The 12,919-nt window shown below is 36.7% G+C and overlaps 1 protein-coding gene across 9 annotated transcripts in view; it reads right to left on the reverse strand.

The window, feature by feature from the left end:
• The window catches only part of nrxn2a (neurexin 2a), a 467,328-nt gene that overhangs the window by 267,413 nt on the left and 186,996 nt on the right, over positions 1–12,919 (reverse strand). For 8 of the 9 annotated variants that reach the window (XM_065287129.2, XM_065287128.1, XM_065287126.2 and 5 more), the window contains one exon: positions 11,334–11,360. The exons of the other annotated variant lie outside the window; for it this stretch is intronic. In XM_065287129.2, coding sequence (XP_065143201.1) covers positions 11,334–11,360 — 27 coding nt within the window. The remainder of the gene's footprint in view (positions 1–11,333; positions 11,361–12,919) is intronic. 9 annotated transcript variants of the gene reach the window in all.

A 12,919-nucleotide genomic window follows, 5' to 3' on the forward strand; every position in this document is an offset into this window, starting at 1 on the left:
ACGCTCGTGAGCATACATACACATGCAGATTCACACGCTTGCACAAGCACGCGCCCACGCCAATCACGAATCTTGACATTTGAATATGCTTTTCTGGTACACTTGAGGTCTGTATAGGCTGTATATGAATAATAAAGACTTATGTAACAACTTATTATATTATTGGTCATTATATAGATAGATACTGTATGTTCTATGATGCTGATGTGCTAACAAAACTACACAGAAAAAATTACTGGGATACTATTAGTATCGCTACATTTTAGCATTTATTGCTAAATAAGCATTATTCGAATCAAATTACAAAATTAGTTACAAAATAATTATAGTTTTCTATATATGACAAGCAGATAGTCCCACCCCAAACTCACACTATTGGTTGTTACATCAGGCTGTTTTTTTATCCATTTAATTTTTTATTGAACTAATAATAGATTTACTTATGGATGTCTCTGCACATCGTAAAGTATTTTAAGATTGCGAATAACCGTGCACATGACATTTGACTCTAAACCTTATGACATCACTGACAATTGAAAAAAGTCTTTTTTACAGTAGCATCAGATGGCACAGCTCTTCTGCTATGGTCTAAACAATAAAAACATACAGTAGTTACATTTTACAGCCATTTTCTTCTTAAAATGTGTCATTTACAGATACAAACCTCATTGATTCAATGTGTTAAAAACATTGCTTCAATAAGCAGTCAAACAAACAACTGCAGCCGCCTCTACGGCAGTTCAGCTCATTATAAGAGAAAATGACTGGTGATGCCTCAGAATTTGTGTGTAATGCGAGACAAACACATTATACTTAAACCGAACTGAATGGAAATTGAATTGGCCCTGGGTATGTGCATAATCATTTTACAAGCTCAGGAGTTTTAAGGCCGAAACGGTACCGCGCCTCAGTACACAGGTTTAAAATGACAGAACTCATGCAAAGGCAAATCCATCACGGACTAAGGGTCCTATAGCTGACAACAAACCATACTCAACAATCAGAAATATTATGCTGAAGCTGTGTTTCTAAGAGTCAGCTCTAGACTCAAATCATATTATCTAATACAGGCAGAAATAATTGAGCACTGTCTACTGAAACAATTTAGTTGTCTATGAAGAATTACACTGTAGCGTATGTACTGCGGAAAAACAGATTGACACTAATTCACTGGTTTAATTGAAGTATGGACTACTCAGTCAAGATAACTAAAATGTATCATAGTACCAACAGTCTGTAAAACACCATAGCTACTGCAATAGGCTTTATGCCCAGCTGCACTACTCCCTGAACTTCAGCCAGCTCCTTGTTTCCTGTCTGCCATTATTGGACAAACTGATTAATCCAGGTGTGCCTGACCTCAGTAGTCACAAACAAACTGATTAATCCAGGTGTGCCTGACCTCAGTAATCACAACAACAATAATCAGACACACCTGGATTAATCAGTTTGTCCAATAATGGCAGACAGGAAACAAGGAGCTGGCTGAAGTTCAGGAAGTAGTGCAGCTAAAGCCTATTGCTGTTACAGTTTTGTAAACCATGCTCCAATTGGTCAATAGCTTTTATTTACATATGTATTTAAAATGTTTTATTTACAATAACACACAGCTATGGCCACTGCACCCAACGATTCGGTGTAACTCGTGCTTAGTTAACATATGTAAAACATTCTGTTGCTGTTCACAGTCAGTCAGGGACTATATTTTCCAGTGGAAGAAAGGCTTTTAGTGATGATCATTTATAAAAGTTTTCTTGATACATGCAGGGGTTGGGCAAAATAACATCAGCATCCATTGTTGTAGTCATAGGCGCCAATCCTGTGGGGTGCTCCGGGGCTCGAGCACCCCACCGAAATGTGCAAGCACCCAGGGAAAAAAGCCAGATATGCACAATTAATTCAAATTTAAGTTAAACTTGTGCTTAAAACAAGCAAAATAATCTGGCAATGGGATAAGAAAAAAATATTCAAATAAGTTTACTTTTTTATAAACATTAACTACCTCATTGGCAGATTTTTTGCTGGTTTAAAAGCACATTTTCACTTAAATTTGATATTTTTTGTCTAAAACTAGACTTATTTTCTTAGATAATTTTGCGTGATCAAGAAAATACATATTGATTTGAGAATTTTTGTATATTTGTACTAAAAAAAAGACAAAAATACTAAGTAAGAAAGTCATTTTTTTGCAGTATACTGAGCACTTCCGATGGAAAAAGAAATCGGCGCCTATGGTAATAGTGGTTAATATTATTTGTGTAAACTACTTGTGTAACTTTTTGGGGTGGTTTCCCGGACTGGGCTTAAGCTAGTCCCAGACAAAAATGCTTATTTGAGAGGTCTTTCCTTAAAACAGCTTGCACTAACATCTTAAAGGGCACCCATTATGGCCTTTTTTTATGTTATATGATGTAATATCTCGGGTGCGCCCAGAATGTGTCTGTGAAGTTTCAGCTCAAAATACCCCACATATAATTTATTATAGCACACTCAAAAAAATGACCTTTCACTTTTGCCAATTTTACTTAAATCTTTCGTGTTGTGATAACTAAAAAAATTAATTTAACAATGTGAACTTCTAGTTCATTCAACAAAAAAAATGTGTCTTGTCAGCTTTACTTAAAACTTATTTGTTCAGAAAACATAAAATTGTTGCATAAAAGTAACAGATTAATAAAACCAATACCGACTTGCATCTCATTGGCTGAGGATTTTGGGTAATTGTTCTACCCTCTTGCAGACGTGTAGCACCATTAGATAGGTACCTGAGTAATAAGTGGCCAAGTATGAGTTAATTAACATGTCCAAAATGCCCATATTTGGATGGGAGCAAAAATGTACTGTTTTAATGTCTGTACCTTTAAATGCAAATGAGCTACAGCTCCTCACTTCCTTACAAACAAACAGACAGACAGTGAGTGCTTTCAGTTAACATAGATCTGATTAATACAGCCTGAGAGAATAGTATCTAGTGGACAGAGTACAACTCCCTGAGGGTGGAAACACTGTAAAGGGGCGGGGCTTTATCGATGTGACCTCACATTGATAAGAGAATCAAAACAGGAGGTCTAATGAGACTGGTTTGGTTAAATATGGATTAAAAAACAATGAGCGGGTGGATTTTTTCATCGTAGGGGGATGTGTCCACACACTGCCAACACACATTATGTCCAAACACCTTTTAAAAGTGGATTTTGCATAATATGTGCCCTTTAAAATATATCAGTCCCATTGTTTTGTCTCAAGAGTCACACTAGTGAGTAATGTTTTATTGTAAGGTTTGTTTGTAAAAACAACTTACTGTAAATGTCCTAATATAACTAAAGCTTAGAGTTCATCTAAACCCTTTCTTGGAAACTGCCCCAAAACACAGCCTAACACCTTATTAATTAAAATAATATTAGCTATGTTTCTGGTGTTTAAATGATTTTGTCATGTTATTCCATGATACAGCAAAGGCTCTCGTATATTATTTCTCACATAGTTTTATTTCACTTTATGAATTGTATTTTACCTATTTCTAATCTTTCTTTCTTATATCCACAGTTTAACAGTGTGCATATTCAAAATAACATTAGTTAAAAAGTTAATGATTTTCCACTTCTGACAGCTATAACAAAAACACCAAATGTGTTTTTAAGTGTGGGTCCCATGGATGTACACACAAAATATCTCATTTACGACTATAGAAAAAATGTAGAAAGCCCGCGCACTAAAGTATCAGCGTTAAGATGTGTGTGCTATGGGGCCACTGCGTGCTCAGAGGCGCCTGGGGTGTGAGGAAAAATGGGTCAGGCCGAAACAGCTGCCTCAGTCCTCATCCTGTGGAGCGGCTACTGCCTGACATGGCGGTTCAAAGCCCCTCTCACTACGCTGTTGGCTAGCCTAATTGGCTCTGCTGGAGTCGACAGGCTCTCCGGGGACCGTCGTCAGCCTATTTGAAGGAGTGTTGCATCGCTGACGAGAGTGTGCTGCAGTATGGCGGAGCTCTGACGACAACCGGAGATGCGTATCCTGATCTTGGCTTGAGATATGATGGTATCTGATTAAACTTGGAATAGTTCATCTAAATGTGAAACGTCTCTCATTATTTACTGATTCTCATACCATTGCAAATGTATATGACTTCCTTTCTTCAGTTCTTCTTAAAGGGATGGTTCACCCCAAAATTCTCTCATCATTTACTCACTCTCATGTTGTTACAAACCTGTACACATTTGATGAACACAAAGGAAGATATTTTGAGAAATGTTTGTTACCAAACCGTTCATAAGCCCCATTCACTTCCATAGTATTCTTTTTCCTACTATGGAAGTGAATGAGGCTCCTAATCGGTTTGGTTACAAACATTCCTCAAAATATCTTTCTTCGTGTTTATCAGAACAAAAAAATGTATACAGGTTTGAAATACCATGAAAGTGAGAAAAATATGACAGAATTTCAAGTTTTTAGTGAACTATCCCTTTAAAATGTCATCATGTTAACTTCTTAAATGGGGGTCACAGTTACAGTACATCTCCACTTGAGCCTGGTTCAGCAAATCACGATTACAAACCACTCTCGAACTTGAATTAGACATACGTGACTTTGTCGTTTAGGATTGGTCACTCGTCTGTTGCCTAGCTACAAGTTTCTATCTGTACCTGGTAAGGCGCGTTATTTGAGGTAAGTACTGTAAACACAGATTAGCAAAAATTAGATTCAAGATTTTTGTATTGTGTTGTGAACCTAGGTCCAATGAAATTCTTATGTTGCACTTTACCTCACGAGAGCAAGGTAGAAGGGCAACAAAGTGGACCTAAATAAGTACACCTAAAAGCTAAATCATAAATGTTCGCCCTTCATAACGTGCTCGCTATTTACATCTCTTGCATTACCAAGACAACGACTAATGCATTTGCATTACATTACAAAGGATGCTATCTGCTTGTTAAGTCATGACGTAAGGAATAATGTTTCCAGGTCCAAGCCTCCACTCATTTCCATAGAGGATATTATTTAAACAGACGTTTATGAGCGCTATTTATTCACATTACACATTTAAGTGAAAATGTTATAAACTAACAGTGTACACAGCAGTCTCCAGGCGTACAGAAACACTGACTGCATTATATTAATAATTCATAAAAAATCTGGTCATCTTGGCTTTTGTTATGGAGATAAAAATTACACTCGTAGATCCTAATGGCGTTTGGTGTTTTTGCATTATGATACGTGTGTACATTGGCATGATTTTATTGTTATTTCTCTATGGCATTTGATATGGGTTGGACCCGGAAGTGCTGCATGACGTCAGACTTAACAAGCGGATTATCAGCCCCAGAGTGGAAATTAAACCTTATCCATACCGGCTAAGTCGGATCAGCACGAAATGAAACGATTACACAATGAGAACGGTTTGGCATGCTGATGAAAAAAGAGGTCTGCACAGTAAGTTTAAATATGGTGGCACGTGGATAATGTTAAATCCCATTGGTTCTTGCAGGTCTTAATGCTCACTTCAGATTTTTAGCTGAAATCAGTTTGTTTGGGTTGTGATTCGAGCAGCTTAGCTTAGCAGAGCCGTTTGAGCCAAAGCTGGTGACTGACGTATTCCTGTGGGCGGAGTTAAGTCAAAACTGTTTTATTGACGTCATTAAAGCAAAGGGCTGTAGTCCAAACCGGTCGTTCGCTGTAGGCTTTGAAAGAGGAATTCTTTTAAAGAAAATATATCGCCTGGCAGTGAACTTTGAGCTTTATCATTTTACAGATATTATTTATGCTATTATAGCAACATTACACACTAACTAGGGTTTAAAAAATAAGATCACGAAGAACGTGACCTTTAATGCAACTGCTATCAGTTTCATCTGTAAACCTTATACGGCCCTAAAGTGACCCGCATGGGCAAAAGACGTGACGTCATCAGAATAGGCTTTATGCCCAGCTGCACTACTTCCTGAACTTCTGCCAGCTTCTTGTTTCCTGTCTGCCATTATTGGACAAATTGTTTAATCCAGGTGTGCCTGACCTCAGTAGTCACAAACAAACTGATTAATACTGAGTAGTCACAACCAGTGGCGTAGCGTCTGGGCATGCAGGGTATGCACGTGCAAATGGGCCCGGGCCAATAGGGGGCCCGCCCCAGCTTTTAATTAAACATTTTTTTTTCAATTTTTTTTATTTGTGGCAGCAATAAATATATTTTTGTATGCATATCATGTGTAGTGATTTCTTATTTCTCCTTAATGTCTAGTTTCTCCGTCATTTCTTGTTTCCGTTTATTATTTTTTTGCACTCAGCGGCTGCCATAGACTACTACGCCATAATTTTTTTACATGACACATCGCCGCGCCAAAAAAAAAAGAAAACAGAGAGGTTACTATAGCGGGTATCTACATGAACATTAGGGATGGATGAATATAAACATAAAAGTGGGGCCTCCAAGAGAAAAGAGAAGGCGGAGAAGTTAGTCACGAGTCAAAAATAAAAATATTTGACTACCTTATTAAAAGTTTATGTTGTTAACAGACCCGCACGCCGCAGTTAACAGTGCCAACGGGCAAGGTTGGGGGGGCTTTGGCTTAAGGGGGCCCGTAATTTTTTTTGCATATGGGCCCGGGACTCACTTGCTACGCCACTGGTCACAACAACAATAATCAGACACACCTGGATTAATCAGTTTGTCCAATAATGGCAGACAGGAAACAAGGAGCTGGCTGAAGTTCAGGAAGTAGTGCAGCTGGGCATAAAGCCTATTGTAATGTCTGTCGCATTTCAATGATGTAAAAGTAGGATGAAATGCGCCATGGCCGTTTAGACTGAAGTCGATTTAGGACCACATATAAAAGTGGCCTGGGTCTGATTTGAAAAATCGGATTTGCGGTGTTCAGACTATCAAAAGAAACCAGACACGGTTGACCCCTATTTATAAAGAAAACACAAACACACTTTAAAGAGCACCTATTTCATTGCTTAAAAACAACGTTATTTTGTGTATTTAGTATAATACAATGTGTTTGGGTGGTTTATGGTTAAAAAACGCATTATTTTCCAGATACCGTACATTTTTGTAGCTCCAGATTTCACTCTCTTCCTGAAACACACGGATGTGAAAAGCCCTGTGTCCCTGATTGGCCAGCTAATCTGTACGTTCTGATTGGCCTGAATCCCTCTGACGCCGGCCGGAAATGTGACGCTCCTTACCATGTTTGAAAGATTCGGATGCTAACAGGAGTTAACTTACAGGCTGTGAGTCCAAACGGGAGGAATTATGATAATGTCAGTCTTAAAACGATAACTCAAATCATCGTTTACTTTGGGTTATGTACCTTTTGCATTTCATTAACATGTACTAATACACATCTACAGCACACAGCAAAGAATATGTAAAATTGTGAATCGGATAATAGGTGCTCTTTAAAAAAGAAAGTCACATACATCTTGGACGGTATGATGGGTGAGTAAATTATGAGAGAATATTCATATTTGGGTGAACTATGACTTTAAATAAATTTAGAAATTACATCCGTAAAGGACTAGGTATGTGTGACATTATTTGCATTAGAGTGTCACATCATCTTGCTAATTAGCTCTTTTAGCTGTAAAAAATGAAGAAGTGAGTGGAGATAAAGGGAACTGTCGCCCTACACCTTCTGGCAGCCTGTTAATTAAATCTAAATTGTTGCTCATCCCTGCTTTTAAATGTAGGAGTACGCTCATTGCTTTAGCTTAGGCTGCTATTACTCAGCATTTTCAGATTAAACTGCAACAGAATAATGGAGTAGAGCACAAATAAAACCTGACAAATAGATTTGTGCGCGTAAGCAAATGTGAATATAACTGATATCGATTGTGCTCTGCGCTAGATGGCAACAAATCTTTGGTATAACGCAAATCTTACAATATCAAACTTTAGCAGAGTTGTTTGTAGCAACATCAAAAATGTATCAAAACATATTTAAACTTAACATTAATGTCTTTTCTCCATCTGTAACAGCATCTAAATCTGCTCCGTATTCACGACGCCCCTTTAAAAATGCACGTCGTGGTGAGGAGAAAAAAGATTTCCAACAGATGGCAGAGGGCCCTAATTGTGTATAATTTACTTTAACTACCAGCATTTCTGTCTATTTAAAAGTCAATTAACATTTTGCTGTCATTAAAACTTCCATCAGTCAAAATATGTTAGACATATCCATTGGGTTAATATTAGGAGGGTGGAAGGACTGTAAAATCTTTCCACAGGTAAACGTATAAAATGATGATCGCGCTCGTCTCATTATGAACATATATTTATCCTTGTACATCCAAGATTCATCATCCCCAGGCTTACGCATGATAAATGCTTCTCTCGTTCAAAATAGCAAGTATAAACTACATGTGTCATCATATCTGTTTATAGCAAATTTAAAGGCACAAATGACGTTCCCTATACCGAGATGATTTGTAGATTCTGTTCTTGAGAATCATTTGTATCGCATGATGTGTGTTGGAGACTGAGCTGAGGGAGGATATTTTTCACATGCTTTAACAGTTGGTGTTTGTTGCCACCTAGTGGCGCAAACAGAGATATCATGTTTATTATGTTATCTACTGTATGGTAGTGTTCTATGATGTTGATCAATCAATATAGTGATATAGCTGTATGAATAGTAAATAGTAATAAACCTGTAGCATGCTAAACACCTGTTGTTGTATACATCAGTGCTCATGCCATACAGAGCAACTACTTTGTAAGAGATTGTATCGTCAATGGCACTTTTAAAAGATGCTAATGAATTCTATTTGTGAATTTAAAATGTGTATATAAAATATTGGGACTTGCTTTTTAGGTAAGCATCACAACTATCCAACATAGCAACACTGGCTTAACCAATGACATGAGTTTAAGATGGAAACAGCCAATGAGATCCATTATTTTAATGACTGGTCGTAATGCCAGGAGGACAAACCACTGAAATGAAACGCTCTATCTTAAATTGTCGCTTTGTGTAATACAGGTCATCGTAAACTAATCAACAATGTGAACAAGATTTTTAACACCTGTTCTACCTCATGACTAATCATGTACTATAGAGACAATGTTAAACACTATGCAAATGTTATATATGACATACACTTCAGTATTTCTTAATAATTAAACTCACATAATATAAAGTCACGTAACATTCATAATTTTTGTCACTCATGGAAGGAAAACAATACATATATATTTACTTAGTTCACATAAAAATTGAAATATTTGGTATTTCATCATTTATACAGTACTGTGCAAAAGTCTTAGGCCACCATGCCACAACTAGATTTGTTGTTTTTGCAATGTTATAGTGATCATATATAATTATTTCTCAGTCTCTTTAATAGAATACATCCAGAAATCACAGGAAATGTGTATGTAGTATTAAAAAATGTAAAAAAAAAAAAAGTAAACTGATGTGTCAAGTTTTTAGGATAAACTCCCCTTCCACTTGAGCAATAACTGCAGGATCTCTTAAACCGAAATAAATAAATAAATAATAAACTCTTAAACCTAAATAAAATTTAATCCTAATTTCTAATTTTAAAGAAATACATATTTGTACTTCATTCTGCTCAAAAACACTCAAGATGTGTTTGGTGCCAAGAGAGGTCACACTAAACACTGACAATGCCTAAAGAAGACATTTAGTCCTGAAATTGAATTTTAAAAAATTTCCTGTATTTTCGGCTTGTAACTTCATAAAATAGACTGAAAAATAAATATGGATGGACATTAAAACTTTTAAAACAATACGTCTGGTGGTGGTGGTTTTCTATTCCATTTACAGTACACTAATGTACTTGCAGTCCCTAAAAGAAAAATAAGTTTTAATAGTTGAATTTGTCTTCATTTCTAACAAAAATTAAATGTGCCATCTCAAATTTAAGTACAGTATAAAAATGTGAATTCAATTTGACATTTCTCAACTCTCTAAAAAGAAAACATCCACATTAAAGCACTTCACAATGCTGGATGGTCTTTAAGACAAATATACAGGTGGTCTAATAAATGTGTCAAGCATTTAAGCTATCTTTAAAAACATTAGAATAACCCAAACCCTAAATGTTAATCTTTTGCATAATTTATAACATAATATAATGTATAAATTAATTGTTTTTTCAAACGTGACCCATTCTGGCAAATTGAGTTGGAATCAGCAAATTATCTTATTTTTTTTGTATGTTTATATATTTACAGAAGAAAAATTTCCTGGGAAGGCATTTTGTGAAACTTTTGTGAAAATTACAAAAAATGCTGGCGGGCAACTTAAAAAAAAGTCTGGCAGGGAATGAGTTAATAACTCTATTAACATCAATCAGGTCCCGAACTTTATCTCTCCTAATAACTTTTTTTAACATCAAGAAAGTTGCACCCTGCACTCTATTTTCTAATTCCTGCATGTTAAAAAACGAAACCAAAATGTCACGTACCTTTGTACTAGTTAAGCATTTAGCACGGTACACATATCAGAAAACATACAAATAAAGATCATATTAGATGTTTAATGACTATTTAGAGCATTGAGATCACTAGATGGGGGCTTAATGTACTTATTTTATATAAAAACCTAAATTTTGACCAAAATCAATATTTATACTTTCTTTTGCCTTCAGCACAAAATTGCTTTTACACTAAGCTACTTTATACCTACACATAATCCTCACACATCTTTATGCAATTTTACATCAAGCGGGTGATTTCAGGTTTTACTATCTTTATGGGGGCTCTTGGTCCCCACAACGTAGAAAAAACCTTATCTGCACAAACACACATACACATACACTCTTGTGTCCATTTTCACTTTCACTCAAAACTACACAACTTACCTCCAGAATCACCGCACTGATAAACACTGATGTTTGTGCCGTGTTCCAACACAAACACATGGATGTAATACTGCACAAATACAGGCAAAGGGAACCTAATGCCTGATTTGGCAAATGAATACATTTCTCCTTTTATAATAGGGTTTATTATTGTATCTTATGTAACGGAGTCCCGTGGGGACGTGAAGCGTTCTAGATCATCTGAGGAGCGGTGGGGAACATATGGTGTTAAAATGGAAACTGTTGGGATGGTTATGCTTAATTTCAAACACCGCAGCAAATCGGCATATTTTGCGGAACAAAAGAGATTGAGGGAAGGCGCATGTTGGGGAGAGAGGGAGAGAAAGATGCAAATTGGGAACACGTTCAAAAGTATATTTGCACTAACGGTGCAGGAAGACAGGATTACGAAGGTGGAGAAGAAACTTTGGATGACTTGAGACTGAGCATGAAAGAGAGAGAGAGAGAGAGAGAGAAATAGCATTGCAGATAAAAGAATCACTTACTAAGGTTACAGTCTATCCCGATACAATCTGGTGGGAGAGAGAGTGAGATGGTGAGATTTAAAGAAATCAAAAATTAAAACCACATCCTTCAAGGTTCAATCTGCAGACAAACATCTATTTTTGCATTGAGCACACCATCCGGGGACAAACTGAGAGCCAGAGCTGCTTTCCTACAAAGGCCCACACCACACATTCACAGAACGAGAGGCAGCACTTTATTTTTTGTTTAAAATAAAATTATTTTAAGCCACTCAATCGAGAATATGAGCAATGCCAAGGCTTGGCAACTATGTACAGTAGAGGCTTTGAAAAGCATTTGTTTTTGGCTCTGTTGCGCCTCATTTGTGGATGTGGGTGGTGCATGTATGGTTGTAGGTACGAGCAGTCTGCACCGGCAGCCAAGAGTTTCTACTCTTGTTATAAAAAATACAGATCTGTCTTTTGAATCTTTCGCTAGCCTCAAAAACAATGCAGAATTTGGGGGAAAATGTGCAAAGAATTTATTACGCTGTTTACTTTCCCACTTGAAATAAATTAGCGTTGCAGAAACAATGACTTCATTTAAATACTTGGCACATTTACTGCCTGGTTAAACTGGATTACAAATGGTTGGTGAATAAGATGCAGGATTTTGTGCTGAATGTCGGCTGCAAAAAGCAACAGAGCTGTTTGGATGTCTCCAAAATCTCTAGATGAACAATAGACACAATAGAAACAAATGACATGTTTTTATCCAGGAGGTTTGTTTGTTATGTTAATTGGTAAGGGTAATTTATTTACCAATATTCTTCACTTGCTAATGTATCATTTGAAGAGATACGCTGTTCGTGCTAACAGGATGAAATTACTAAAAACTGATCGATATTACTGAAAAAATAATGAATCTTATCGATCGGTGTGAGCACTCTTGGCTGTGGTGAGCTCTCAAGCTGTCAACCGCTACAGAAGAGTGACCACAGACAGCCAGGGACCCGTCTCACTATCACACTGCAGTTAGACAGCTCAGATTCGACTTTCCTCTGGACTGAAACTGTCTGTAATCTCCTGTACAAACAGCCGCAGACTGCCGCCAGAGCTCAAGTCTGAGCTGACAGGACAGTGAGAGAAACTTAAAGGAATTAGGAGTTTGGTGCTGTGCTACTAAGATGAGTCAATGTGAATTCTGGGAACAAAATACACTCCATGATGGGTTGATCTCTCTGGCTGTCTGTTCGAAAGCTGCAGAAAATATAGCCATTGAAGGCTGCATAGGTGAGAAGACAGTGGGAATGGGTGAGGAAGGAAGAAAATAAAGTATGAAAGAAAGAACAAAACTAAAATTAAGGAAAGAAACAAATATTAAAGAAAGAAAGAAAGAAAGAAAGAAAAAAGAAAGAAAGAAAGACGTTAGTAGATAGAAAGGAAAAGAAAAAAAGAAAATAAACAAGTAACAGGAAAAAAAGAAAGAAAAAAATAGCAAAATAAATTTTGGTTAGGTGGAAATGAGAGGTTAGAATGGAATGGGGGAGAAAGTCAAAAGTAAGAAAGAGAAAAACAAAAAAAGAAAGCAGGCAAGAAAGGAAGAAATAAGAAAAAAATGAAAGAAA

Source organism: Paramisgurnus dabryanus, chromosome 18 (assembly GCF_030506205.2).
Source record: "Paramisgurnus dabryanus chromosome 18, PD_genome_1.1, whole genome shotgun sequence".
Lineage (NCBI taxonomy): Eukaryota > Metazoa > Chordata > Actinopteri > Cypriniformes > Cobitidae > Paramisgurnus > Paramisgurnus dabryanus.